At 47.2% G+C, this 27,842-nt stretch overlaps 2 protein-coding genes across 9 annotated transcripts; both read left to right on the forward strand.

Annotated features, from left to right (window-relative positions):
* Window positions 1-116: 116 nt before the first annotated feature.
* On the forward strand, window positions 117-12,448 carry CCDC47 (coiled-coil domain containing 47). Its single transcript, XM_009910518.2, has 13 exons — window positions 117-166; window positions 2,245-2,513; window positions 2,647-2,754; window positions 4,484-4,658; window positions 4,980-5,101; window positions 5,700-5,765; window positions 6,649-6,750; window positions 7,899-8,009; window positions 8,573-8,658; window positions 9,811-9,869; window positions 10,834-10,943; window positions 11,123-11,290; window positions 11,984-12,448. The coding sequence occupies exons 2-13, from the start codon at window positions 2,253-2,255 to the stop codon at window positions 12,062-12,064; spliced, it is 1,449 nt and encodes a 482-aa protein (XP_009908820.1). The 5' UTR covers window positions 117-166; window positions 2,245-2,252; the 3' UTR covers window positions 12,065-12,448.
* A 1,975-nt stretch (window positions 12,449-14,423) lies between these two features.
* Window positions 14,424-27,625, forward strand: STRADA (STE20 related adaptor alpha). Of its 8 annotated transcripts, none has more exons than XM_054176680.1 (13): window positions 14,424-14,472; window positions 14,650-14,735; window positions 15,997-16,054; window positions 17,465-17,493; window positions 21,107-21,209; window positions 21,715-21,836; window positions 22,307-22,415; window positions 22,534-22,657; window positions 23,310-23,481; window positions 24,284-24,388; window positions 25,349-25,590; window positions 26,114-26,156; window positions 26,994-27,625. In XM_054176680.1, exons 2-13 carry the CDS (start codon window positions 14,700-14,702, stop codon window positions 27,144-27,146), a joined length of 1,296 nt encoding a protein of 431 aa, XP_054032655.1. In that variant the 5' UTR covers window positions 14,424-14,472; window positions 14,650-14,699; the 3' UTR covers window positions 27,147-27,625. The 8 variants fall into 8 exon arrangements, with proteins under 8 accessions (XP_054032655.1, XP_054032662.1, XP_054032661.1 ...); XM_054176682.1 differs by having other exon boundaries at window positions 14,425-14,472; window positions 14,650-14,711; XM_054176681.1 differs by having other exon boundaries at window positions 14,427-14,443.
* Window positions 27,626-27,842: the final 217 nt, after the last annotated feature.

Raw genomic sequence — 27,842 nt, forward strand, 5'->3', positions numbered from 1 at the left:
CACGTACGCACAGCCTTGCGCACATGCCGCCCGCCGCGGGCAGCCGCCAGTGCGCATGCCCCCCGCTACGCAAAGCACGCAGCCTGCGCCGCTTGCGGCCGCGGTGGCGGGCGCTGAGCGGAGGGTGAGGGCCGGGCCTAATCGGTGGGGGCGCCGCGTGACTCAGGTAACGCGGTCCCGGGCCGGTCTCGTACCCCTGTGACGGCAGCTCTGAGCTCAGCCGGGATTTGGGCATCCCGCTGCTCTCTCCCTGGGGCGCTCGGGAGAGCCTTGACCCCTCCCCTTACCCGCTGTCCGTTACCGGCCGGTTTCGGCTCCGTAGTGCCCCCGCGAGGGGCGGCCTGCACCTGAGGGCGCCGGGTGTGTGGGCCTGTGCTGTGCCCCGCGGCTGCTGGCGGTGGGACTGGGGAGCCTGGGGCTCCTAGCACCCCTCTGGGGGGTGAGAGTGGGGCAGGGTGAGCGGGAGTGCGGGACAGGGCTGTGGGAGTCGGCCGTGTGGGGCAAGGCACGGGGCCTGCGCCCCGCGGCGGCGGGATGGCAGGGAGCGAATTTTAGTCTCGATAACCTTGACTTGTGCCCCTGGAAGGAACTCGGAGCGGAGGCGTGTGCCTGGAGTCGCGATTGCACCCGTCGTGGGTGTCCCCGCTTTAGGTGAATGCTGGTGGGGGCCCAGCACCTCTCCCTTCTCTCCCGCCTGTGTGGGGCTCAGTGGATGAATGGACGACTCTTGCAAGGGGAGGTCCGTGGCGTGTGGATCGGGGTAGGCCTGCCGCAGCATATGGAGGTGTTTGTACTTAGAACCCGTTCTGCGCTGTGACAGAGACGGCTGAGCTTCCAGGAGTGCTCAGGGTTTTCCCGCATCAGCTCTGTCTTTGGAACTGGCTGCAGAAGTTTGTTTTGTATAGAGCTTTATGGAGTTGTAGGCTCCTTCTGAGAGTGGAAGTACTCAAATAGCCTCGAAATTCTTACCGTGAAACTGCTGGGATTCGGCTGAGCAGGCGGCTCCGTTGCTGTGGTGTTTTTAACTTCTTAATGCAAATTCTGTCCTCTGTAGGTAGAGTTTTGGTCTTCTATTTAAACTCGCATAAAACTGTGACGTGCCCAAACAGTGTGCTGAATTCCTGGGCTCTCCTTGATGTGTTTCCATCCTGATTAATGTTCTGTGAACACGTTCTGCTCGGGCTTTCGCTAGAATGAGGAGCCTTTGAGAGAGGTGTTTATTTTAGCCGTCCTTGTCGCTCGTAGCAGTGGGCTCCCGGTATGTGGCACTCGGAGGAGTGCTGATCTAATTTGGGAACAAATCGTTTCTATTTCAAGTTTTTAAGAGAACACTCTCATTAACATTCAAGTCCCCACTCGGATCTGCTTGTGTGAGGGAGCAGAACGAGTCTTGCTGCCAAGTCTGATCCTCCACAGGAGCTGGTAAAGTGGGGGAGCAGGGTCACCGCTGCTTTGTCAGGCTCCGAGTTTGGACTTTAGTGATGGGAGACTGGGACTGGTTTGAAATCAAGCAGAGAAGACAGAGGAAGCTGAGGGCTGAAAAAGATGAACTAACAAACCACAGGTTTCTGGCAGGTCTGGGGAGAAAGCTTTGGTCTCATAAGCCCCAGCATACTCTTGTTTTGGGGCCAGTGCAATATCCATCTCCTTCCTGCTTACAACGGAAACTCTCTCAAAACAGAAATAGTGCTGGGTGTTTTGGGACCTGATTCTGAGCATGCAGCCCAGAGCACCAAAGATGAGCACTTTTAAACTAGTGGAGCATGGCTGCTTACACTAATTAAATACATTTTAAGAGACAGTGCTGCCGTTCCCCTTCCACTGATCTGTGTCTGATTGCTAACTAGTAACAAGTCTAGGCACAGCAGAGTGATCTCTGAAGTGAGCTGGCAACACTCACTCAGATGCTGCAGAAGAATTGGTTTTGTAGTGGAACATCTCCACCTCCAGAGGTTGCTCATCTGAACAGCTTGGCCAGATGTAAACTTGCTGGTGCCTCAGCTGCTCCTGCTGCAAGCAAGAGGCTCCAGACCCTTGCTTCAGAGTTGTTTCTTGGTAGGGGAGTGTTCACTTTCTTTAGGCAGAGGATGGCAGGATCAGGAAGGGTGTTTTCTCTCTCTTCCTGGTCTGACTTGATTGTGGTTTTAATTTGTTTGTGGAAGTTGGGTATTACTGGAGGTGTGATAAGGCTTTTTAGTAATGTTTGATTTTAATGGTTTAACTTAATTTAGTATTTTTTTTCAGTGAAAAAAATGAAGAATTTATATATTTTAATTGCTGTCCTGTTCATCCCATGGAGTTTTTCTTTGGCAAAGTATGATGAGTTTGAGGATGGAGATGACATTATGGAGTATGATGATAATGACTTTGCTGAATTTGAAGATGTTAATGAAGATGCAGTCACAGAGTCCCCTCAGAGGGTCATCACTACAGAAGATGATGAAGAAGAAGCCACTGTAGAGCTTGAAGGTCAGGATGAGAATCAGGAAGACTTTGATGATACAGATGCACAGGTAATGCCTCATTCTCTTTCTCTATGTCTTTCTTAACAGCCTTTCTACACCTTTCTCATTTTTCCTTCTTGATTTTGCTTGCCAGGCTTTGGATTTTCAGGCTGTTTGTGATTAATTTTTTGTTGTCCTTTAGGAGGGTGATACTGAGAATGAACCCTATGATGATGAGGAGTTTGAAGGCTATGAAGAGAAACCAGATGCATCTCATAGCAAAAATAAGGACCCCATAACAATAGTTAATGTAGGTATAAATGTTTCTGTTTGGTGTTTCAGCACTGGTTTTAATGCCACTAATGTCATTGGTGCTCATGTGTACAGTAAGAGAGAACCTGTGCTGAAGAATTTGCTGTTTGAATTAACAAGAGACAGTGCAGAAATGGGGAAAAGTGTAGAGAGAAAAAGAATGCCTGAAATAATGCAACAGGATAGCAGCAGAATGTGATCCAGGTGTGCTGACTCCCAGTTGTGTGTCCTTCTGCATTGGTTCTGCATTCTGGGCCCAGAGAAGGTCAACAAAGCTGGTGAAGGGTCCAGAGCACAGGTTTTGTGAGGAGAGGCTGAGGGAACTGGGTTTGTTCAGCCTGGAGAAAAGGAAGCTCCAGGGAAACCTCCTGGAGACTGGGTCCAGGTGGGAGGTGTTCTCTTCTCCCAAGAAACAAGCAATAGGACAAGAGGAAACAGCCACAGGTTGTGCCAGGAGAGGTTTAGGTTGGACATGAGGAATAATTTCTTCCCCCAAAGGGTTGTCAAGCCCTGGAATAGGCTGCCCAGGGCACTGATGGCGTTCCCATCCCTGAAGGTATTTAAGTCCTGTAGATGTGGTGCTGAGAGACATGGCTTAGTGGTGACCTGGCAGTGTTGGGTTACTGGGTGGACTCAGTGATCTTAAAGGGCTTTCCCAGCCTAAACAATTCTAGGGTTTATACTACCTTAAGTAGCAGCTCTGGAATTAAAACTTGTAGGTGGGTGCCTTTGGTCTCTTGATCTCTATTTTCAGGTGCCAGAACTGCAGTCCTTGGATCAATTCTGTTTGTTAATTGAGGTATAGATCAGGAAGTTCTTAATTAAAACAGACCTTCAGCCCCTCCAGCTTTGCTCAAAGCAGTGTATGGCTTGGCTTCTTTTACCCATATAATTATGGGGAGGAGTGGAGGAGCTGGAGTAGTCACCTCCATTTAGTGCAGAGGAAAAGCAGACATCCCAGAATGTCTCTGTGCTTTGTCAGTACAAACCTGCTGTGGTGATGATGCTGTGCTTCTGATAAACTCTGTGTATTTTTAGCTTGGTGGTGGCTAAAGTTTCAGACTAGAAATTGACTCCTCTGATGCTTTTAGAAGCCAATCCCTCTGTCCTCCTCCATGTCAACTTTCTGTTGCCTCCCAAGAGAGTCTTTTACAGAACAATCAGGTGTTTGAGACCTGCATTTTTTATCATCCCTAAGATCTCTTTTTAAGTCTTCTGGCTAGCCTTGGCAGTGAAAGTGAAGGTTTGGTTCCTTCTCTGGCTGAAGGGTGATACAGTGATAGCAGAACAGCAAATTACTCTCTGAAGATGGCAAGGTCAGGCTTCCCTGCTCCCCCCCACAGCCTGTGGCTCTTGCTGGCATCCTGAAAATGCAACACTTTGGATTCCAGCAGAAGTTAGGTGTTGATCAGATAATGCTGTGATGGGCAGGGCATTGAGCTCAAATAATCAGTGGGATGAAAGGCTGGGCTGTTGGTAGTCTGAAGGACACATGCTAGCACAGGCTCACTTGGAAGAGACAAGTACTTTGTTTGCTTAGCCAGGTATTTTGGGAATGCCATTGTCAGTTTTTAGCTCTGATTACTGTGTCCCAGCAGAGCCTAAAGTGTTGGGTAGGCTTAGCTTTGTGCTGAGCTTTTGTGAAGGTTGTTGCTGTGTTTGGGGTGAAGCTTCTCCAGCACTTTGTGTATGGAATCTGCTCCTTCAGTCTCATTCACTCCCCCCAGGTCCCTGCTCACCTTCAGAACAGCTGGGAGAGTTACTACATGGAGATCCTGATGGTGACAGGTCTGCTTGCTTACATCATGAACTACATCATTGGGAAGAACAAAAACAACCGGCTGGCTCATGCCTGGTTCAATACTCACAGGGAGCTTCTAGAAAGTAACTTTGCTCTTGTTGGTGAGTTCCATCATGACTAGGATCCATTTTTAGTTTATGTGACTAAAGCTGGTTTCAGATCCAAGTGCAGGCTACAGAGGAGAGCAACCTTTTCTAGGCAGATGCGTGATAGCACTGATGACAGCTCTGGGTGTGGAGAGGGAGTGTGGCAGTCTTCCAGTGCTGAAATCAGGTTATGGTGTAGTATAAATGACTCAGAAACATCACAGTGATGCTGGGGTAATTCAGCAACTACTGAGTTCTGAGCCTACTAATGAACTTTGGTGTTTAAATCTGTGGTTTTCACATTGCAGTTCCATTTTCATCTGTTGTTTTCCTCAGGGGATGATGGCACCAATAAGGAAGCTACAAGCACTGGGAAACTAAACCAGGAAAATGAGCACATCTATAATTTGTGGTGCTCTGGAAGGGTGTGCTGTGAAGGAATGCTCATCCAGCTCAAGGTAAGGATGAGGGACTTGGTAGCCATTTTTATCTGGAACCACTTTTCAGGTTCTAGAAGCTGGTTTCTTCTGGTGTGAGTAACAAAGAGTCCCAGCTTCCCTCTTTAGCTCACATTCAGATACAGGGTTCTGGATACGCACATGAAAGGAAGATTGGTTGGACTAAAGGTCCTTATGGGCTGTATTCTGCCTACCACTGTAGGCAAGAGAATAGGCACAGAAAGAAACTAGAAACCAGAAGTGTATTGCAGCCTGAAGAGCCCAGCTGCCAATTAGAGGGGCTTAGAATTGTTGGGAGGAATGACCCAACAGCAATTCCAAGGAAGTACAGTAAATACAAAGTTCTGCACCTGGGATGGGGCAGCCCCACATGTTGGTTTTGCTCCTAACAGGAGAGAACAAGGCCCTGAGAAACTCATCTAGTGCAGGAAGCAGGCCTGCTTTTGAGCAGTACAGGTGATTTCCAAAGGGCCCTTCAAAGCTACATTACCCTGACAAACACCTACTTGTTACTGTCCCATTTTTGCCTTGAGCCCCACTGGTGTCTGCTAGGTGTGTTCAGCTGTCTTCTGCTGTGTTTACAAACTTGTGTTTTCAGTTTCTCAAGAGACAAGACCTGCTGAATGTCCTTGCCCGCATGATGAGGCCAGCTTCTGATCAAGTGGTATGTACCCAGGCCTCTAGATTAGCTGTGATGAGCTGTTGCATTCCTCTGGCTCTGCTCTGCTGCCTTTAATTTGTTCTGGTAACATACAAGGGACCTGCTAGATGTCTTTCTGTAGTATTCTGTATCTTTCAGTTCAGTAACTGTCAAAATAACCTACAGTAATCATTTGTGTTTCTTTTCTGCCTGTGAAATGCAAGCTGCTGGTGACTGGAAGTTGTTTTATCTATGGGTTTTATTGTTTGAGTGGTCTTGTGAACCACTGATCATGCTTCAGGACCTCAACCTGATTTAAAAGCAGTTTTACAATCAGAAATACTCAATGATTATTCTATCCAGTCTAACAGAGCTGCTCCCTGCATGTGCTGTTCTGGATCCTGTGATGTTGCTTTTTGCCTTGCCCTTTGCTGGTGGAGATGAGGGTAATCTCTAATTGCATAAATGCCAAGAGAGGTTATATTTGGAAGAACAGTGGCTGTGTGCCCTGTGAATACTCCTTCTGTGTGTCTGTAATTGCATTTACTTCTCTATTAAAGAATTTAATTTAGATGTTGGCAATTGCTCTTAAGCAATGGATATCTGCCTAGCACATGAGTTTACAGCTCTGCTGCTCTAGTTGCTGTAAACTCATTTGCTGGGCAGATACCCACTGCAGCATTATAGCAGGATGATGAACTGAGCACTCAATGTAATTAAAAAGCTACTTCAACTTAAATCACACTGAGAAGCTTTAAGTCCACAACCTTTGTCTTAGCTGTCTATGTCCTCACTCAATCTTTGTTCTTCTGAGTTGTAGAAGACCCAGGTCTCCATCTGGCCCAGGGTCTGAAGGCAGAGTACATTGTATTGACCTGATCAGGGCTAACAACCTTCTGCTCTACAGCAAATAAAAGTAACAATGAATGATGAAGATATGGACACCTATGTGTTTGCTGTGGGAACCAGAAAAGCATTGGTTCGACTTCAGAAGGAGATGCAGGACCTGGTATGCGAGTGCACCTTGGGAACACTGACATGATAAATGATAGGGTAGAAAAGCATCCTTTGGGGGTTGCTTATTTTCTTGGGAAGAGCTGAAAACTTCTTACTTGTTGGAATTTGTGTGTGGGGAAAAGGGCATTTTTATCTAATGGATGTAAGTCATTAGATACCTGAACTTAACCAGGTGCTGGCAGTATTGGAAGCCAGCTTCCATCTTTTGGTGTGTGATTCATTTGGGAGGGGGCAGAAATGTGTTGTCAGGATACATGTGAGAGTCACTTCAGTTTGCACAAAGCACTTTTTCAAGGACCTTTTCACTGAAGGGTGACCTCATTTATGTTTATAAACATGTGAAGGGTGAGTGTCAGGAAGATTGAGCCAGGCTCTGCTCAGTGATGTCCAGTGATAGGACAAGGGGCAGTGGGTGCAAGCTGGAGCAGAGGAGGCTCCACATAAACATAAGGGAAAAACATTTTCACTGTGAGGGTGACAGAACCCTGGAGCAGGCAGCCCAGAGAGGTTGCAGAGTCTCCTTCTCTGGAGGCATTCAAAACCCACCTGGATGCATTCCTGTATGAACTATTTCAGGTGATCCTTCTAGCAAGGAGGTTGGACTAAGTGATCTTTCAAGGTCCCTTCCAGCCCCTGACATTCTGTGCCTCTGTGAAAAGTAACCTTAATTGGCAGTATGTGATGTGGAAAGTTTGGGTCCAAGTCATCTGCTTTGATGTGGTCTGGAATGCAAACTTTCCATTCAAGCCCTGAGGCTTGCACAGAATCCAGTGATAACAAGCAGTGGTTTGGGAATCTTTTCTCCTTTAACTTATCTCAGGTGACAGCACTGAAGTGAGGTTGGTGGGATGCCAAACAGCAAACAATGTAAGCAAAATGCCTTCATCCTCTCTGAGCATTCCAGCATGGATGCTTTAGAACTGGTTTGTCTTTTTTTCCCTTTAAATCCTGACTATTAAAGGGAAATAACTTTACAGAGTGTTGATACTCTGTTTAATTCATACCTGTCCTCAGCCAAGCTGAGTGAGTTACTTTTCAGCTACTTTTAGGGGTCTCACTGTGCTGGAACAGTTCAGTCTGGATAAGACATTTGGAAGCTTGTGTTTATTTCTAATTATTTCTCCTTGTTCTCTGAAACAGAGTGAGTTCTGCAGTGATAAACCTAAGTCTGGTGCAAAATATGGGCTTCCAGATTCCCTGGCTATCTTGTCAGAGATGGGGGAAGTCACAGAGGGAATGATGGACGCTAAGGTAATCTTGAATCAATCAGTACAAATCCTCTCTGGTAACTCTGGCACTTGTGCAAAACAGTTCTCATTTTTATCTCCTGTTAAGAGCAGGAGAGCCCATGGCACTAGTGAGAGCTAGAGAAATCAAGACCCTAAGGAAGCTTAAGGGCTGGGAGAAGGATGGAATTTGCACGTCTTTATTCGTTAGTCTGACCTGAACTGCAGATGTCAAACTGCCTTTCAAAGCCTGGAAGTTCAGCTTCAGCAGCCAGTTGGAAGGAGGGGTATTGATGGTGTGTCTGCATGTCCTCAAAGATGACAATGTTCTCAAATGACTTGGGAAATCCCAACTGAGAGCCGTGTATCTGATACCTGAGTTGCTCACCTTCCTTCCATGCATTGAGGTCCATTCTAGCTAAAAACATTGGCAGTTTAAACTGCGGTGTCGTTGTGGTAAGCTGGGCACAGCAATTTTCTGAGTGAGATACATATATATATATATGGACACTTTGGGAAAGCCACATGGAGTGGGCAGGCTGCAGATGGATTGGTGTTGGGAAGAACTAACCCCAGTTTCTCTTCCAGATGATACATTTCCTCACACACTACGCTGACAAGATTGAGTCCGTCCAATTCTCGGACCAGTTTTCCGGTCCAAAACTTATGCAAGAGTAGGTACAGCATTTGATCTCTCCCCTCAGTAGCTGTTCTAACACTAACCAAAACAGGGGCTGACAGACTTGTTTGCAGTGTGAAGCCTGCTGGAATGCACACAGGGAGAAACTGGGAGCAAAGGTGAAGCAGAGTAAAACCACTCCCAGCGGCTCCAAATGCTGCATTACTTGAGAAGATGAAGGTGCTGTACTGCCTTAATACTTATTTTTGGGGGCTGCTTATGGCTTAGTTTGGGCAGCTACAAATTCCAGCCAACACCTGGCAGTGACAGTGTACACAGCTGCCTGGAAGACAATGGAGTAATCCCACTGGAGGTGTATGGTGTGTTAGACTTTGAGGGCCAAGAAATAACTTCAGGAGGAGAACATTAACCTAGGTGCTATCTGAGTGCTTTGAGAGCTAGGTTTAAGCAAAGTCTGCAGTGTAAATAAAACCCCTAGCTCATAGGGCTGAGCATGCTGCTGTTGAATCCATTGCTTGGGAGCTTGTGTTCAGGCTGATTGTCAGCTCTGCTGAGAAATACACAGATGCAGAATCTCTTCTGTCCCTCTGAGCCTCCTAGTCTTGAGGTGCTTTTAGCTGCTGCTTCAGAATTGCCAGGTGGTGGGTGATTTATCTTCTCTGAGTTGCCATGTAGGTTTTTTGCATGGGTGTGTTATGTTCACAGGGATATAAATAAATGATCCATATCAAAATTTACAGCTGTTCTCCAAAAAAAGGAACAGACTTTGGTTTAATTCTAAGACAGCAGCATGTGTACCCTGTACTGAAACTGCTGGGCTTTGGAGGATCTTAGGGAGACTTTCTTGTTCTTTCAGGGAGTTGTGTAAGAGGTTGGAGCAAGGTGGGGGGTTGGTCTCTTAGTAACAAGTGATAGGATGAGAGGAAGTGGCCTCAGGTTTCACCAGGGGAAGTTTAGGTTGGATGTTAGAAGAAACTTCTTCACTGAAAGGTGAATCTGAACAGTTTGAAACTTCATTTTGGGTCACCACATCCAGGCTTCTAGTCCTGTTTATTTGAATCTTGTTAATGTGTAGTTCACAAGTGACTCTTGGTTCTTGGCAAGGTTCTCCTTCAAGATGTTCTGTATTTTTGCAGGCCTCTGTTGGTCTTCACTCACTCCAGCCACTTCTTTTCTTTCCTTCCAGGGAGGGTCAGCTTACGAAACTGCCCGAAACTAAAAAGACACTTTTGTTTACATTTAATGGTAAGATAATTCCTCTCTCTCTGTGTGTGTGGCTGGGAGTGTGCTGCTTTATCTGTGCAAGTCATCTGTAGAAGACTATATGACAAATTCTTTCAGTGCATGTAACAGGGTCATTGATTAACCAGTAAACAGATGGCAGCAAGAACCGAGGGCTGAGCAGCACATCATCATAAGAGAATACTCAATCTTGCCATTATTGATTGTAGTTCATACTTGTATACCTACTGCTGTGTGTCTTAGGTCACCCCTGCAAGGTGACTTGTTTTTAAGCCACACACCTTGCAGTTTGAGCTTGCACAGTTAGCTGCTTAACCCTGGTTTGAAATAAAACCAAGCCTGTTTGGAGTCTATTTTAGAAAAGGCTCAGAGTTCTCTTCAGAATTAAAAGTCATAGCTCCAAGTGAAGCTGATAGGCTGTGGACAGGTGGGGGTTGGTCTCTTCTCCCAGGCAACCAGCACCAGAACAAGAGGACACAGTCTCAAGCTGTGCCGGGGGGGGTTTAGGCTGAAGGTGAGGAGAAAGTTCTTCACAGAAAGAGTAATTGGAATGTGCTGCCCAGGGATGTGATGGCATCACTGTCCCTGGAGGGGATTAGATGTGGCATTTGAGGCCATGGTTTAGTTAGTCATGAGGTGTTGGGTAATAGGTTGGACTTGGTGATCTCTGAGGTCTTTTCCAACCTTACTGATTCTGTGATTCTGTGATGCCAGAGCCCAAATTCAACCCTTATGTTTGTATTCCTTGCTAATAAAGCTAGGGACTGTGTGGGAGATGTGCCTGTCACTGTGTGAGGAATCCAAATGGGATCTCCAAAGCTAGATGCCTCTTTTAGCTGGTTATGTCCTTCTAAAGAGGATCTGTGTTTTTTTTTCACAAATGGTGCAAGCAATTAGGAAAGGGCATTGCAGCAAGCAGAAGAATCCTTCCAACCTCTCTGAATTAACAAGAAATTCTCTGTTCCAGTGCCTGGGTCAGGCAACACTTCCCCAAAGGACATGGAGTCTTTGCTGCCTCTGATGAGCATGGTTATCTACTCCATTGACAAAGCAAAGAAGTTTCGTCTGAACAGAGAAGTGAGTAGTGTGTACTCTGCTGTCTCCTGAACACTGTATGGATTCACAGCCATTCCCATCGGATCCTTCTTCTTAAGACTGGGAGCCTTATGATGGTGATGTGGCTACTAGAGGTACTGCATCCTGCTGATGGTGGGGGGGGATCCACATTAACCACATTTGCTTTTCTCTGTGCAAAGGGTAAACAAAAAGCTGACAAGAACAGGGCTCGTGTTGAAGAGAACTTCCTTAAGCTGACTCATGTACAAAGGCAGGAGGCTGCCCAGTCCCGGCGGGAGGAGAAGAAACGGGCAGAGAAGGAGAGGATCATGAACGAAGAGGATCCTGAGAAACAGCGGCGGCTGGAGGTGAGGTGGAGTTACAGATCACACTGCATCACAGGATGTTAGGGGTTGGAAGGCACCTCTGGAGATTAAGTCCAGCCCCCCTGCCAGGGCAGGACCATATAATCTAGTGCAGGTCGCACAGGAACACATCCAGACAGTCTTGAAAGTCGCCAGAGAGGGAGACTCCGTAACCCTTCTGGGGAGCCTGTTCTAGTGCTCCATGACCCTTACAGTAAAGAAGTTCTTCCTCATGTTGAGGTGGAACTTCCTGTGCTGTAGTTTATATCCATTGCCCCTTTTCCTGTCACAGGAAGTGAGAAGAGGCTGTCCCTTCTTGACACCCAGCCCTCAGATATTTATAAACATTTAACAACTCCCTTCTCAGTCTTCCCTTCTCCAGACTAAAATGCCCCAGGTCTCTCAGCCTTTTTTGGTCACCAGCTGCTGCCAAGTTTCTCCTGCAGTCTCTCCAGGACTGCCTGAGGGTACACCAGTGATGGCCAACTTTGAGTCCTTTTTTGCTGGAAGGCAGATGCCATTCAGGGCATATGCTGTTGCTTTCTGAAACATGCCGAGGCTGCCAGTGACGTGGGTAGAGCTGTGAAGCCAAGCACTGGAGGTCTTTCTTTTGTTTGGCTCTTCTGAAACGATCAGCCTGCTCTTTGAGGAGAATCACAGCCCCATTCATTCAGCTCTCTCTGTCCTTGCCGGCAGGAAGCCGCTTTGCGGCGCGAGCAGAAGAAACTGGAGAAGAAGCAGATGAAGATGAAGCAAATCAAAGTGAAAGCGATGTGACTCCCTCGTGAGAAGCATCCCAGTGCCCCCTGCGGAATTGTGATTGACAGGGTAAAAAGACCTACAGAACTCCAGAATCCTCTGCTTCTTTGAACACTACTAGCCATTAAGAGAAACGTTCCTTGCATTGGTGTAACTTAAGTATTAACAGCGACATGCAGGTGTCTGTAGAGAGCTTTGTCTTGGCAGTTTCACTCCAGGTGGGATACATTTGTTTTTGCTACTTGTCTATTTTAAAAAAAAAAGAAAAAAGGAGGAAAAAAAAAAGGCAATATTCTTGAATGCTCTTTGTCATTTGTTCTTTAAAACAGAAGATTGTAAACCTGTCCATGCGTGCTGGCAACATATTCATGCTTTGGTTTTAAACTTTGGGTTTAGTTATTGGAGGGGTGGGGAATACGGGGAGGAAAACTGCACAATAACCATTTTATTGTGCATTTATTTGCATCAGGCTTGTAAAGGCACAAAACACAGAGCCTTCCATACATAGTATGGATTCTTCAGGGATTTAAGCCCAGTAGAACAGATTTTTTCTTTTATCTTTTTTTTTGTTGTTGTTTTTCACCAAACAAGGGACTGAAACAGTATTTGGGCACGATTGGCATATGTGTAAAACACATAGATGGGTTTTAGACACGAGGGAATGGAATACATGAAGTTTCCTACTTGTGGTTTTGAATGCTGCAAGCTTAATACAATGTGAAGTCTGTAATGTCAGTGTGGTGTTCCTTCAGGAGTGAGTGCATGAGGAGTTAGCAGCTTCAGCGAGCTTTCCTTCAATATTTCTAACTGTACAAGTTTGCCTCAAAACCTTTTCTGTATTTTTTTTTCCCTCCCCTCTTGATATCAGCAGCTGCTGCCTAGTTCACTTCAGCCAGAAGCTAGATTCAGTGAAGTATCTCCAATTTCCCCAAGCAAGCCAAAATGTTTCAGGGGACACTGATCCACTCCGCCTGGTAAATGATCACTGTAGGGCTTTCAGTAGAAAAGGGGAGAATGAAGTGAGTGCCACTTTGCTGACTTGAGTGTGCTCTGCATTTTATAAATGCTTCCTGTCCAGAAGGAATTTTATTGTTGCTTGTAACAGACTTTTAAAAAAGAGTTGTTTTGGGGGGGGGGGGAAGAATGTCTTGCATTTTCTTGTTCAATACTTTAGTGCAAACTTGGTTCTGAGGCAATAACGAGCTGCTGTTCCAACAGCACTTGCTTAAAAGCTTCCTGTTCCAGCATAGGATAACTTCACCCTGATTTAAATGCAAATGTCTGTAACCTGATCCATGCAGATGAGTTAAATTTTATAATGGTTGGTTTAAAAAAAAAAGGAAATTATTATTTAAAGCCAAACCTAATGTAGATTGTGTGAAATCTTAGCACTATTTAGCTTTAAAGAGGATTATGGTAATGTTTCACAAGGTTCTTTTGAAAGGAAGTAAGTAGTTGGTGCTCTTTTGAGTAAGTGGACAGCTTTCCTGAAGTCCCATACGGTTGTGGGCCATGGCAGCTAATTTTTGTAATATGGACATTCAAATGAACAATTTAATGAAGAGTAAAATATAATTGAAACACTCCACCTGCCAACTTTAATTGGCTGGACTGTGTGTGCCTTTCATTTAATACAATCTTGGAGCCTCCTTTAGCCGGGGTAGGTGTCAGTGTGAGTTTTAAACCCCCAGGAGCTGATGTCTTCGGATGGAATAGGAGAGGCTGAGAGACCTGGGGCTGCTCAGTCTGGAAAAGAGCAGACTCTGAGGGGGTTTGATCAATGCTCAGCAAGAGCTAAAGGGTGTGGGGGGGAAAGGGGTGGGGCCACATTCTTTCCAGTGGTGCCCAGGACAGAGGAATGTTAGGAAAAACTTCTTCAGGGGGAGGGTGTTGGAGCCATGGAGCTCCCCAGAGAGGTTGTGAGGTCTCCTCTGGGGAGATACCAAACCCAGCAGGACATTGTGATCTTAGGCAAGCTGCTGTGGCTGACCCTGCTTTAGCAGTGGGGAGCACTGGATGATTCCCCAGCGGTCTCTTCTGCTCTGCCCCACGCTGGAATTCTTTCCACTGGAGAGCTGCTCCCTGGAGGCTGCTGGTTGTGGAATGCAAGGGCATGCAACCAGGAGGCATCTCCTTATACAGGTTGTGCTGGGTGGGGACGATTTGTTCCCTGCCTTTACGGGCAGAGCCGGGCAGGCCCTGTTCCCCAGTACCCCAGAGTGGCAGCGCTGGCCGCAGGGAGCACAGCTTCGGCAGCTACCCGACGGCGCCAACATGGCGCCGGCCGCTTCCCGCCGCGCGGGAGCTGCAGCCGTGACGTCACGGCCGCGCCGCGATCTGCGCGCTCCTACATCACGTGGCGGCGCGCTGACGTCACACACGCAGCGTCTCCTGCCGGTAAGCGGCGGCCGCAGCCGGAGGAGCGGGTGAGAGGCCTGGGCTGAGTGAGGAGCGGGTCACTGCCTGACGGCGCTGCCGCGGGCCCTGAGCGCTCCGCTGAGGCCTTCCCGGCCTGGGGCTGCCGGGCCGCGGGTATGCGAGGTTAGGTGAGCGCTGGCCGGCGGGGTGAGGCGCTCGGCGGTGACCCGCTGTTGTCCCTGCAGGTTGCCCGTCCCTTTCCCGAGCTGCGTGTGGTAAGACAAAGGCGGATTCCATGTCTTTTCTTGTAAGTAAACCCGAACGGATTAGGGTGAGTGTTGAACACTTTCCAGCTTCCCTCAGACGGCGGCGTGTCGGGAGAGAGCCTTGCGCTTGTGCAGAGGAGCTGTGGCGGGGCCGCCTCCTAGAAAGCACCTGGGAGTCTCGTTGGGACGGGCTGGTGTAGGGCAGGGGGACCCTGTGCGAGCTCGGCGCTGGTTAAAAACCCTGCGCTGGAGCATTTACTGCCTGTACACTCCTCTATGTGCGGTGCAAGGGGTTCATCATGGGCTTCGTAATGGAGAAAGAGTGCGGGAATGCGGATTCCCCTTGCCTGCCTTTCAGAAGTTACCGCCTCTTTTCTGTCACACCACCGACAGCTTCTGTCTGTCTGGTTTTCCTAAACTTAGCTTGGAAAGCTGAACACGGCAGCTTTGTTTCGTTCTACCCTCTTAAGTGAGGAAGTTTCAGGTGAGAAAACCACTTTTAGTGCCTTACACTGATGTTACTATATATGAACTTCGAGTAATCATCACCTAACATCTCATTGGTGCTTTCTAGGACTGGCTTCCCTTGCCCTAAACAGCAGAAGCTATTTTTTGCCAGTTATTTAACCAAGTAGACAACTCTAACGTGGGAGTGCTTTTTTATTTAATCTGAATTTCCTGATCAACACTCTGCAAGCCTAAAGTTGCTTATTCTGTTGTGTGCTATGTGTGCACATAGATACATTTCTTTCCATCACAGAATAAACTGGTGGAAACGTTTCTCTGCACAACCTCATGCTTGCTGTGGATTTTGAAGCATGAATTCTGCTTTAAAATATTTAAATACTTAAAAAATAACAGCTTTAAAATATTTATGTCCTGGCTTTGCATTCAAGCAGTAGCTGCATAGTCAAAATATTTAAGTTGAAACATTTTGGCTCTAAACAGACAACTTTATTTGCCTACGTAAAGGAGCTGTGACATGCTTGTTATTTCTTTGTCTGTGCATGTATAAAGGCTCTTATTTGAATGAACCAAAAATTAGGTTGATGCTATTGCAAGTGCATGCTGGGCAGGCAAAGCAGCAGCACCTGCCTGCTTGCTGGGTGCATGCCATCGTGGTGGCACAAGAAGAGACTATCCTTGTCCAAAGCAAAGCTGTGGCTCTGATCTTGTACCTAATTGGTTTCACACCACAGTAGAATTCCTTGAAGTGTTGTGATTCTCTTCTGCTTTTTGGTGGGGAGTGGGGGAGAAGAAACTTGTCTCTGGATGGAATAACTAATTCTTAGGGGGGGGGGGGGGGGAATTTTTTTTCCCTTTCAGCGGTGGGTGTCTGAAAAGTTCATTGTTGAGGGCTTAAGAGAGTTCGAGTTGTTTGGAGGTAAGTTTTTGTCTCCCTAGGTGACACTGTTAGAACAAATTTATCTTAGTTGCAAGGTCTGATAATTTGCTTGCAAATCTGTATCTTTAACAGTCAAAGAGAGAAATAAATCTGAAGGACCAGACCTGCTTATTCAAGCTGGGCTAACTGTCTAAAGCTAATGTGGAGTAAGTCATGGTTGGACTTGATGCTCTCAAAGGTCTTTTCCAGCCTATACTATTCTGTGATTCTGAGTTGGAAATCCATTTCATGTTGATAGCAGTGCTGTTTTCAGACCTTGCATTCTGTGTTTCTTAGCATAACCACTTTATTTCTCCCCCCTCCCAAATGCAAGAGATAGATTTGGGGTTGGACAGGTTAATTCTAATTTTCTCAGTGCAAATGGATTATGAAACTCTGCTGGTAGCTCTGCAGTGTGCCTGCAGGAGACCTTGGGTTTCTTTGCCCTGGTGAGGCTGCATCTGGAATATTGTGTCCAGTTCTGGAGCCCTCAGTACAAGAAGGAGCTCAGGGAACTGAAAGAGTGCAGCACAGGGCCACAAAGATGCTGAAGGCAGTGGAGCATCTCCCTGTTGAGGACAGGCTGAGTGAGCTGGGGCTCTTGAGCTTGGAGAAGAAGAGCCTGAGGGGTGCCCTCATTCATGTGCAGGGCAGTGTCAGGAGGATGGATCCAGGGTCAGCTCAGGAATGTCCAGTGATAGGATAAGGGGTGCTGGGGGCAAGCTGGAGCAGAGGAGGTTCCATGTGAATGTTAAGGAAAAACTTTTTCACTGTGAGCTGTGGAGCAGGCTGCCCAGAGAGGTTGTGGAGTCTCCTTCTTGGGAGACATTCAAAACCCTCCTGGATGCATTCCTGTATGAACTTTCTCAGGTGATCCTGCTCTAGCAGAGGGGTTGGGTTCAATGATCTTTCAAGGTCCCTTCCAACCCCTAACATTCTGTGATTCTGCTTTGTGTGTATCAAACAAAATTGCTCACTAGGATGCACAATTGCTGGTCAGTGACATGGGAAGCACTCAGAGCATAGGAAGGATGTCTGGAACTTCCAGGTGGAGTAGAAGGATTTTCACTGCTTTAAATGATCTTCAGGTAGCTTCTTCTCTATTTAAACAAAGTGGATGTGTCATGTTTGAATGTGCTCAGGGGTAGAATGAAAGAAGAAATGGTCCCATTTATGTTGACTGCACAAACAGCAGCACTGTTTGAACCTCTTTTAATTCCCATTCTCACACTGCACTTGGATTAGTTTTAGTGCTGCAACCTTGTATGTAAATTAAATGTCTAGTGAAAAATAAGATACATGTCTGCCATCCAAAAGTGTCATGCAGGTTACTGACTGAGTTCTCCAACTCTATTTTTAATGGGTGTCTGTTGAACACAACATGGTGAACAATTAATTTCTTTACTCCAGAGCAGCCTCCGGGTGACTCTCGGAGAAAAGTAAGTGACTCTTTGCAGGCTGTGGTGCTGTGGTTCATTGCATGGAGATTATTCCTTGTGGAAGTTTGATTTTTGTTTAATTTGTTTTTATATATATATATATTTATTTATTTTTTAATCTTAGTTATCTATTTCATCTCTGTATTTAGCTCTACAAGTGTGGAAACAGGTTTCACCCTGGAGCGGAGATTTTGGTGTGTGGTTTCTAAACTGCCTGTGGTGAAGGCAAAATCTGAATCTCTTGGATTTTCATTTGTGGTGGTGTTCCCTCCCCCCCCCCCAGCCCTCCAAGGGTCTCTTTTTAAAGATGATTTAGAGCTGATTCCTCAGAGATGCTAATCTCTTACAACTCTCTTTCAGGTTATGGGACCTGGGGAAAACAGGCCCAAAGCACTTTGGCCATTCAAAACCAATCTTCCCTTCTGAACACCTTGGTTTTGATTTCATTTCTCAGCCACAACAGAGGCTCCAGTATCAAAACCAAACATTGTGCAGTGTTCAGTTTGAGCTGATTTTACCTCCCCTTGTCTGGTGTCTTCAGAGCCAGTTCTGTGCATGCTTGGAGAGCTTTGCCTCTGAAAAACACGCAATGTCTGTTCCCAGCACCGAGCCACAGTGTGGCAGCTGAAAACTTTACTGTGATGGTTTTTGCTTCTGCAGGCCCTGCTTGCACACTGTCTGCTTCCAACTGAGCAATGCTCAGACAAATCAACCAGCTGATGACAGAATATATTTGTCTGCATCATTTCCCACCTACCCACACCGTATTGCAGCATCTCAGTGTGCAGGTGGTGCTGGGCTTGGAGCTCATTACAAACACGAACCGAGCGTGATTTAATTATAACTGTGTCAGTTCAGGCTGCTTGTAATTGATTTTTGTGCCAGTGTCTGCAATTTACTGGCACAACCAAAACAGGAGATGTAGAGGGAGTGTTTTGTATAAAGTCAAGTAAATTCACACCTTTTTTTTTTCCAACTGCTGAGCATTAGGCATATGCTGGACTGGGAGCAGCTGGAGATCAGTGTCTGGTTTGGTTTTGTTAAAGCATTCACTTGGGGGTTGGACACTTCTGCAGTGCTATTGCTGATTCTCATTTTGGTTTTTACATCTCAATAAAAACTTAACTTTTTTTCCCCCCTGCCCCCCAGCAGGGCTATAGCAAAAGGTAAATAATTTGGAGAGAGGCTGAAAGTGAGTGAGGGAAGGAGGAGGTGGGGAGTAACACAACAAACATTGCCTCTTCCTACCTCAGAATGGCATTTGGCAAATGCAGGTCCTTGCTAGCACCACATAACTGATTTTTCCTTGTGGCATTTCTAACAGTAGCTGCCTTTCAGAGATTCATTCCCTTAAATCTACCTCAAATTAAAATCAGGTCAACAAGCTTGGAAGGCTCTTCGTGAATCTCAGGCCATAAAACTCGGCATAGGTGGCATCCTTTTGCAGCTGCTTTGGCTTTTGACCATACACCAAAAGTTGTCCTGTGTGAAACCACAGAGGAGCTTTTGTTTTTGTTTTCCCTTTTTTGCAGTATTTCATAGATGACATTTCAGTTTAACTTTTGGGCTTTTTCTTTTGAAACTCTTGTGTGATGTTAATACATTTCTGGTAGAGCTCCTGTTGCATTAACTCAGTTACTGGTCACTGCTAACACGGAGGGAGGTGAGTGAAGGCCTCTGATGTTCTGGAAGGCTGTTTTTAAGAGGAATTGACAGTGTTTGTGCATTGCTGTTGAAACAGCCTCCACCATTAATAAGATTATTTAATTTGACTTTTTTTTTGCATCTGTTTGGTTGGCTTATGCTACATCTGGAGTGGACTTTCATACAGCAAACCCACTTACATATTGCTCAGTGTTTTCACCAGCTGTCATTGCTCCATAATGCTGCTTATCAGAGCCTCCTGCTTTTCATTTCCTTGGTGGTGCCTTTCTGCTTCAGAGGTTTCCATCTGCCTGTGTCTCTCTCTCCTGGCAATCTTGCTGTTGTCAGGACTGTGTGAAATTGCTGGGAAGAAGAAATGATACCATTTGAGATCAGAATTGACAGGCATCTTAAACAGAAGCCTGAAAGGGTGAATGGGAAAGTTGCTGCCTGTTTGCAGCCAAGCAACAACACTGTGTGGTGTCAGGACTAGGAAAAAGAGAATTTGGGACTGCTGAGATCTCAGGGGTTAGCTCTCCTGAAACAGGATGGAGGTGCTGTGCTGCAGCTGAGCTGGAATTCCACCACAGCACTTTCCACAACTCTTAGGTTTTGCCTTTCCCCTTCACTTAAAAATAGCCCTGTTTCCAAGGTAGGCAAGGAGTGGTGAAGGTGTGCTGTCCAAAGTCAGCTGGAAAGGGGGAATTTGGGAAGCCTGATCATTATAGGTTGGACTTGATGATCTCTGAGGTCTCTTCCAACCTTATTGATTCTATGATTAGCTTCCTCCCAAGGTACAGTTAGGGACACAGGGCAAGTTCATGTCTGTGCTCGTTGCACTACATTAACCCTGGGCAGAGTGTAGAACAGCAAGTTCCTTGGTTTTCAGCTGTCCTTGTTTCCATCTTTCAGTGATGGAGGGGAAAAGAAGAATCTTTGCTGTCCCCCTAGGAAACTGCAGAAGCCTTTTCTGCTTCATCTACCATGAGCAAAGGTCTGATAAAGGGCAGTTGCAGTTGATGAAGAATGAGGTGGAAAAAATGAGCTGGAGTTCCAAATGTCAGGGGCAGTTAATGTGCTGGAAATCTGAGATAACTCAGTCTGATCTTAGACACCAAATCCATTTGATTCACCATTAGGATGCTTTTATTGTGACTTTGGAAACTGGAGGGAGTTAGGAGGTGTAATGGAACTTGCAAGAAGTTCAGTGAAGTTTGTCTTCTGCAAAATCCTGCCTGGAAAGGTTGCTGTGTATGTAAATAAAGCAGAGAGCTTTAAGTCAGATGAAGTGAGGAAGAGCTGATGGCCTTGGGAGTGCTGCTTCCCCTGTGCTGTGGGATCTTTTTCTTTCCTTGCTTTCTTTCCCTGTAAGCACTAATGCTTTGCAGCTAAGTTTTTGCTTTTATTTGGAGCTTCTCTTTTCATCTGTGTCTGATCTTCATATCCTGGGCTAAGTTGGTTCATCCCTTCTACCATTCAGCTAAGCAGCTTCAGCTGCACTGTTGTCACCACAGATGAGCAGCTGAAAAGCATCAGACAGGAACTCTTGACTGTCACAGTGCAGACAAGTGCTGTCAACAGACTTTTCCTTTGATGGCCTTTGCTTGGGCCAGAAGTTGTTTGCAATTGATGGGAGGAAGGTAGTTAGCATAAAGCAGTGCTTGAGCTGTCCTGGGGAATAGTGATTGGCTTTATCCAAATACTCCTAAAGAAACTGTGGCTTACAGCAATGAAGAGCCTACCTGTTACAGGTTTTGAAACACAGATGTCTGGATCTTCTGAAATGAGGCATCTCCTGGATTTCAATTGATAAATAACCCTTTAAAGTCATTTTAACAGCAGTAAAACTCTCTTTTCTATATTCACTACTGTCTTTATTATTTTGAGGTGTGTGGTAATATAAAGAGCAGGTGATCCAGCATGTGTTCTTGATTTCTTTTGACCTGACTCCCTTGCTTTTTCTCCCCAGACAAATGAGGCGAGCTCCGAGTCGATAGCTTCTGCCCCTAAGAGGGACACCATGAGCAACTTCCTACCTGACAGCAGCTGCTATGAGTTGCTCACTATCATAGGTAATGCTGTCAGAGGTCTGCTTTGCAAGGAAAATAACTCTGCAAATTCCTTGTCCTTTCCTTATTTGCTTGGTTTTGACAGTAGCTGCCTGTCCTCTTTGGTTTTAAACCACTTTAGTAAGGGAGGAGATGCCAGCCCTAAAGGCTTTCAACTGCAAGAGGCATGTGGGGGCTTAATGACACTGAGTGTGAAGCACAGAGTCAGCAGAAGCAGCCTGAAACTTGGCCCTGCTCTTGCTGGAGCTGTGGCCTAATAATTCTATTTCTGCCTGAGTTCTGAACTTGAGAGACAGGATAAAATTACTGCCTGGGAGGGTTTCTCTCGGTGGGATGCAAGCCAAGGTTGGGTCTGATGGAATGATTACTCTCTCTCTTTTTTTCACAAGGCCAAAAATAGTTTCAGTAAATGAGTGTAAAGATGATTTAAGGCTCAAGGACTGGAGGAGTTCACCAGAAGTGTGTGGTTCCAGAAGTATTGCTGAAGCTTTAATGCCTTTTCTTTCAGGAAGAGGCTTTGAAGACTTGATGGTTGTGAACCTGGCCAGGTATAAACCCACAGGAGAGTATGTTACAGTCAGAAGAGTCAACTTGGAGGCCTGCACCAATGAAATGGTCACCTTCTTGCAGGTAACACAAATCCCCTCCTACCATAATGCAGGTTTAGGAGAGGACAACTCCCTGAAGGGAGGTTGTAGCCAGGTGGGGGTTGGTCTCTTCTGCCAGGCAACCAGCATCAGAACAAGAGGACACAGTCTCAAGCTGTGCCAGGGGAAGTCTAGGCTCGAGGTGAGAAAGTTCTTCACAGAAAGAGTAATTGGCCATTGGAACGTGCTGCCCAGGGAGGTGATGGAGTCACTGTCCCTGGAGGTGTTCAAAAAAGGATTGGATGTAGCACTTGAAGCCATGGTTTAGTTGTCAGGCGGTGTTAGAGGTAATAGGTTGGACTTGATGATCTCTGAGGTCCCTTCCAACCTGGTTGACTCTATGATTCTATGACAAACAGCTAGAGCAGTGCTTAGCAATGCTGTTTTCCTATTTCTGCACTTACTAAAGGAAATCACAGACCCAAAAACCAAGAAGATCTCCTCTTGTTCTAGGGGGAGCTTCACGTTTCCAAGCTCTTCAACCACCCTAACATTGTGCCATACAAAGCAACATTCATCGCTGACAACGAGCTGTGGGTCGTGACATCTTTCATGGCCTATGGTAGGTGGAGACTCTTTGTCTGACCACCATATCCTGTGAAGTGCCATCCCAGTGATGTATCCTTGGGCTTTGGGGTTTTTTTCCCTGACTAATTGAGAGGTGTCTTGGTTGGTTTTAGGTTCTGCAAAAGATTTGATCTGTACCCATTTCATGGATGGGATGAGCGAACTGGCCATTGCTTATATCCTCCAAGGAGTACTGAAAGCACTTGACTACATCCACCATATGGGCTATGTACATAGGTATTGAAACAAACCATGAATGATTCCTTTCCCTGCTGTTGGAAGTCCTCAGAAACGCTGCTCATCATGTGAGCAGAGGGGCCAGGGACAGTTGAGGAGATGTGGAACTCGGTGCCAAGTTTTGTGTCACTTTGCTGTTAGAACCAAGTCAGTTTGATGCTCGTGGGAAATCAGATCACTGAGCTTGCTAAACTGCATGAAAATGTGACTGTGGAACAAATAGCCACAAGCAGTTTTGGGGTCCCCAGTTCAAGAGGGACAGGGATCTACTGGAGAGAGTCCAGCAGAGGCTGTGAGGATGGCTGGGGGACTTGATCATCCCTCCTGTGAAGAGAGACAGAGGGACCTGGGTCTATTTAGTCTTGTGAAGAGAGACAGAGGGACCTGGGTCTATTTAGTCTTGTGAAGAGAGGTTGTGGAGTCTCCTTCTGTGGAGCCTTTCAAGACCCATCTGGATGTGCTCCTGTGTGAGAGTAAACTGCAGATGCTGAAAGTCGTTAGTGGTTACTGCTTTTACTGCATGGACTCTGAAAGCAATTCATCTCAGCTATGCTTGCCTTAAACCCTTTGCTGTGCCCTTCCATACTGAGAGTCATTTGGGGGATGCTGTTGATGGTTTTTTGATGTTTTACTGTTGTGTTTTTGTTTTCAGGAGTGTTAAAGCCAGCCACATCCTGATCTCTGTGGATGGGAAGGTTTACCTCTCTGGCCTGAGGAGCAACCTAAGTATGATCAACCACGGGCAGCGGCTCAAAGTTGTTCATGACTTCCCCAAATACAGCATCAAAGTCTTGCCTTGGCTCAGTCCTGAAGTCTTGCAGCAGGTGTGTTAAAAAAAAACCCCACAAACTGCTGGTTTGTAGTGATAGATGTTGAGACAGTCAGGGAAGTGGTGGATTCCCCTACCTTGGTCACTCTTAAGGCTCAGCATGGCAGGGTGCTGGGCCAGCTTGTTTCAACTCCGCTGTGCCCTAGAGAAGTTGGAGCAGATGATCCTTGAGGTTCCTGCCAACCTGGCATTCTGTGGTTCTGTCCCTCTGTAATATTCTGAGTTCTGATGGCTTGCTTGGGGGGTGGGAGTGACACACAGGGTTACTGTTTCTCATGATGAGCTATATCCTTTGCTTTCTGTCCTTTTTACCTTAAAACCCTCGACCCTGAGCAAGGGGTTTCCAGCTGTGTTCCTGGCAAGGGGCCACTGCTGGGAAGCTCCTGTTAGAACATTGTGCTTGCTTTCCCTCCAGAGGAAGGTGCAAGGAAAAGGGAGAGGCTGGAGGAACCAGTTCTGGGGTGGTCCCAGGGGTAGAATTTCATCAGGCTTATTTGACTAAGTAGTTTTCATGTAGCTATCTCCACAGATTCTCTGATGACATGCCAGCTGCACTAAGGCAGATGCCATCCCTGCTAGCTGGCTGATTTCAGTTCAATAAATGTTGCCCTTAGCTGTGTGCTTTAACAAACAAAAACCCCTCCACTACCAGAAACCCACCTAGATGGGGTGTGTACTATTTCTGCTCAAATCAGGTGGGTTTGCTCTTCTGCATAGGAAAGTCTGGACATTGCCCATGCCCCACAAGATGCAGCTCCACAGGGCTGATTTTTTTTTTTCTTTCCCTTTTCTTCTAGAACCTCCAGGGGTATGATGCAAAATCTGACATTTACAGCGTGGGGATAACAGCCTGTGAGCTGGCAAATGGCCATGTTCCCTTTAAAGACATGCCTTCTACTCAGGTAAGGCTGGAGAGCTGGTCCTGCCTCATTTTGCCTCCCTGCCTGTGGAAGTGTCTTGCTGAACTGGGATGTGGAGACAGAAGGGTGCTGTGCCTGCCGGAATTCCCTTCTCATTGCTGCTTTTTGCCATAGAGCTGCTTCTGTGTTGAACCTTTGGTGTCAGGATGGGAATGTCCAAATTGTGAGGACATGAGAAATCTGAGCTGTCTGGTCTTGTGTCTTGGTGTTGTTTGTGCCCCTTCTGTTTCAAATCACAGAATCCTAGAATGCTTTTGGGTTGGAAGGGACCTTATAGAGAATCTGGTTCCAACCCTGCTGCTGTGGGTGGGGACACCTCCCACCAGCCCATGTTCATAGAATCAATAAGGTTGGAAGAGACCTCAAAGATCATCAAGTCCAATCTGTCACCCAACACCTCATGACTACTAAATCATGGCTTCAAGTGCCACATCCAGTCTCCTCTTGAACACCTCCAGGGATGGTGACTCCACCACCTCTCTGGGCAGCACATTCCAATGGCTAACAACTCTCTCTGGGAAGAACTTTCTCCTCACCTCCAGCCTAAACTTCCCCTGGTGCAGCTTGAGACTGTGTCCTCTTGTTCTGGTGCTGCTTGCCTGGGAGAAGAGACCAACCCCCTTCTGGTTGCAACCACCCTTCAGGTAGTTGTAGACTGCAATAAGGTCTCCCCTGATCCTCCTCCAGGCTAAGCACCCCCAGCTCCCTCAGCCTCTCCTCGTAGGGCTGTGCTCAAGGCCTCTCCCCAGCCTCGTTGTCCTTCTCTGGACACCTTCAAGAGTCTCAGTGTCCTCCTTAAATCCAGCCTGGCCTTGAACACCTCCACAACTTCCCTGGGCAACCTGTTCCAGTGTCTCACTACCCTCACCGGAAAGAATCTCATCCTAATCTCCAGTCTAAATCTCCTGCAGCTTCAATCCATCCCTCTCGTTCTCTCACTAGATGCTCCTAGAGAAGCTGAATGGAACTGTTCCCTGCCTGCTAGACACCACCACAATTCCTGCTGATGAGCTAACCATGAAAACCTCCCGTTCAAGTGCTAACTATGGGATGGGTGAGAGCATGGCTGTCAGCAATGTGAGAGCAGCCAATGGAGAGCCAACCCTGCACCCTTACCTTCGGACCTTCTCCACCTACTTCCACAACTTCGTAGAGCAGTGCCTGCAGCGGAACCCTGACTTCAGGTAACACCAGGTGACAGCTGCTCTGCACACAGCTGCACTGCTCTAGGGCTGATTAAACCTTCAGAGCTAGCAGAGGTTCTCCAGAGTTTTCTTTTCAAAGGCATCTTGGGGGTTTTTAGCTTGGAGAGGAGAAAGCTGAGGTGGGGGGGGGGGGGAATCTTCTCAGTCCTGATCAATACTTAAAGGGTGGGTGTCAGGATAAGGGGGCCAGGCTTTTTTCAGTGGTGCCCAGGGACAGGACAAGAGGTAATGGGCACAAAGCTGAACTTAGAAAGTTCCATCTAAACATGAGAAGGAGCTTCTTTACTTTGAGGGTGGTGGGGCACCGGAACAAGCTGCCCAGAGAGGTGGTAGAGTCATTCAGAACCCACCTGGACACTGTCCTGTGCAGCCTTGCTGTGGGTGAACCTGCTCTGATAGGGAGGTTGGACTCAGTGCTCTACAGAGGTCCCTTCCAACCCCTACCATTCTGGGATCATGTGTCTCCACTATGTGCTTACTTGATTCTTGCTTCTTTCTACAGGCCAAGTGCAGGTGCTCTGCTTAATCATCCCTTTTTCAAGCAGGTAAGGATCTTGTTTAATCTGCAGATAAAGGGCAGGGGCTTTTCTGTAGTAGCTGTCTTGCTGTGTCCCTAGCCCTGAGGGTGGGAATGTGGAGCTGCTGAATTTTCTGTAATCTGAAAGGCTTAGTAGTTTGGTGACTAATTGTAGTGCAGCTCAGTGATCTTCCTGTTCTGGGAGGTGGGCAGGCAGTTTTCAAAGCATTTCTTCCTCCTCTAAACAAGAGGATGTAAATCTGCCCATCCTGTCTGCCAGTTTTCCACCCACAGTTGAGTGCTGGGGCAGGACAGCTCTAACCTTGTCCTTGTTGAGACCAAACTGAGGTGAGCAGTGCTTATGGCTCTGTGGCAGGTTGGTGAGCCCCAGCCATGCCAGGGCAAGAGGCAGAGGTTCTCCTGCCCCTGAAGTTTTCCCCAGGGAGGTGGCTGAATCCCCACCCCTGGAGGTGTTTCAGAGACTCCCAGATGTGGTGCTGAGGGATGTGGTTTAGCACCAGCCTTGGTGGAGTTGGAGAATGGTTGGCTTGATGACCTTCAAAAGGTCTTTCCCAACCCAAATGATTCTGTGATGCTATGAAATTACTTGTGTGCCTTGCTCTGAGATGGCTTAGGGTGGTGCCTCGCTGAAGGGAGAGCATCAGGACCGGAGCACCCCTGCTGGCTGCACGCAAAGCACTCAGCTGTTACAAGCTAGCAGTGCCCACAGCCCTGCACGCCCCTGGCTGCAGGCAGGAGGGCCATGCCCTGTTCTTTCTGCCTGTAACCACAGAGAGCTGTGGCTGTGTGTGGTGGGCAGCTGGGGGGGGCTGTTTCAGCAGTCAGGCTGTGTGTGTGTGTGCAGATCAAACGCCGTGCTTCTGAGGCGCTCCCGGAGCTGCTGCGCCCCGTCACCCCCATCACCAACTTCGAAGGAACGCGGCCCCAGGACCCCAGTGGCATTTTCGGGCTGGTGTCAAACCTGGAGCAGCTGGAGGTGGATGACTGGGAATTCTAGAAGAACAGGGACTACACCTGCTTCCAGAGGAGCTTTCTGGACATTGTAATTTATTGGCTCTGTTCATAAAAGGTGACGAATGTTACGCCCAGGAGAGTTCACAGGTCCTTGGGAAGGAGCTGAGCTGCCTGTTTACTAGAGGAGCCTGGAAACAAATGGACAGACCTGAGCTGGGAAAGGATCAGCCCCAAGGAACTGTGGTGCAGTGGCCAGAGCCCCAGCTGCTGCAGCTGAGCTCTGGTAGATGACTTGAATGGGTTGAGTGAGTCTGTGTGGTTAGTCTCTATTTATGTTTTTCTACAGATCACTGGCTTCACCTCACAGCTGAGGGCTGCATGTCCCTACCCTCTTAGGATCTTCCTCTTTTAAGGGTGCCTTAGAGTGAAGGGGAGGCAGGCAGCTCCTAGTTTTGGGCATTCTCTTAGAGCTAGTCAGATTACTGTTACAGTGTTGTCACAGGGTAAGTTGGGGGGGTGGGGGGGAGGGGAGAAGAATGAGGTTCTGAAATTCAGTCACTGCTTTGTGATGGAAAATGAGAGATCAAAGACAACCCCAGCCCATTCCAGGCACACTCACTGCACTGGGCATTCCTCTGCAGCACTGGACTCTTCCAGTTGTGGAGAGAGCTTTTGAAGAGACTGCTTTCACTTGCTGCTGAGCACTCTGAACTCCAGGTAGGGCATTCCAGCCTCTCCT

Source organism: Dryobates pubescens, chromosome 36, assembly GCF_014839835.1.
Source record: "Dryobates pubescens isolate bDryPub1 chromosome 36, bDryPub1.pri, whole genome shotgun sequence".
In the NCBI taxonomy this organism is placed as follows: domain Eukaryota; kingdom Metazoa; phylum Chordata; class Aves; order Piciformes; family Picidae; genus Dryobates; species Dryobates pubescens.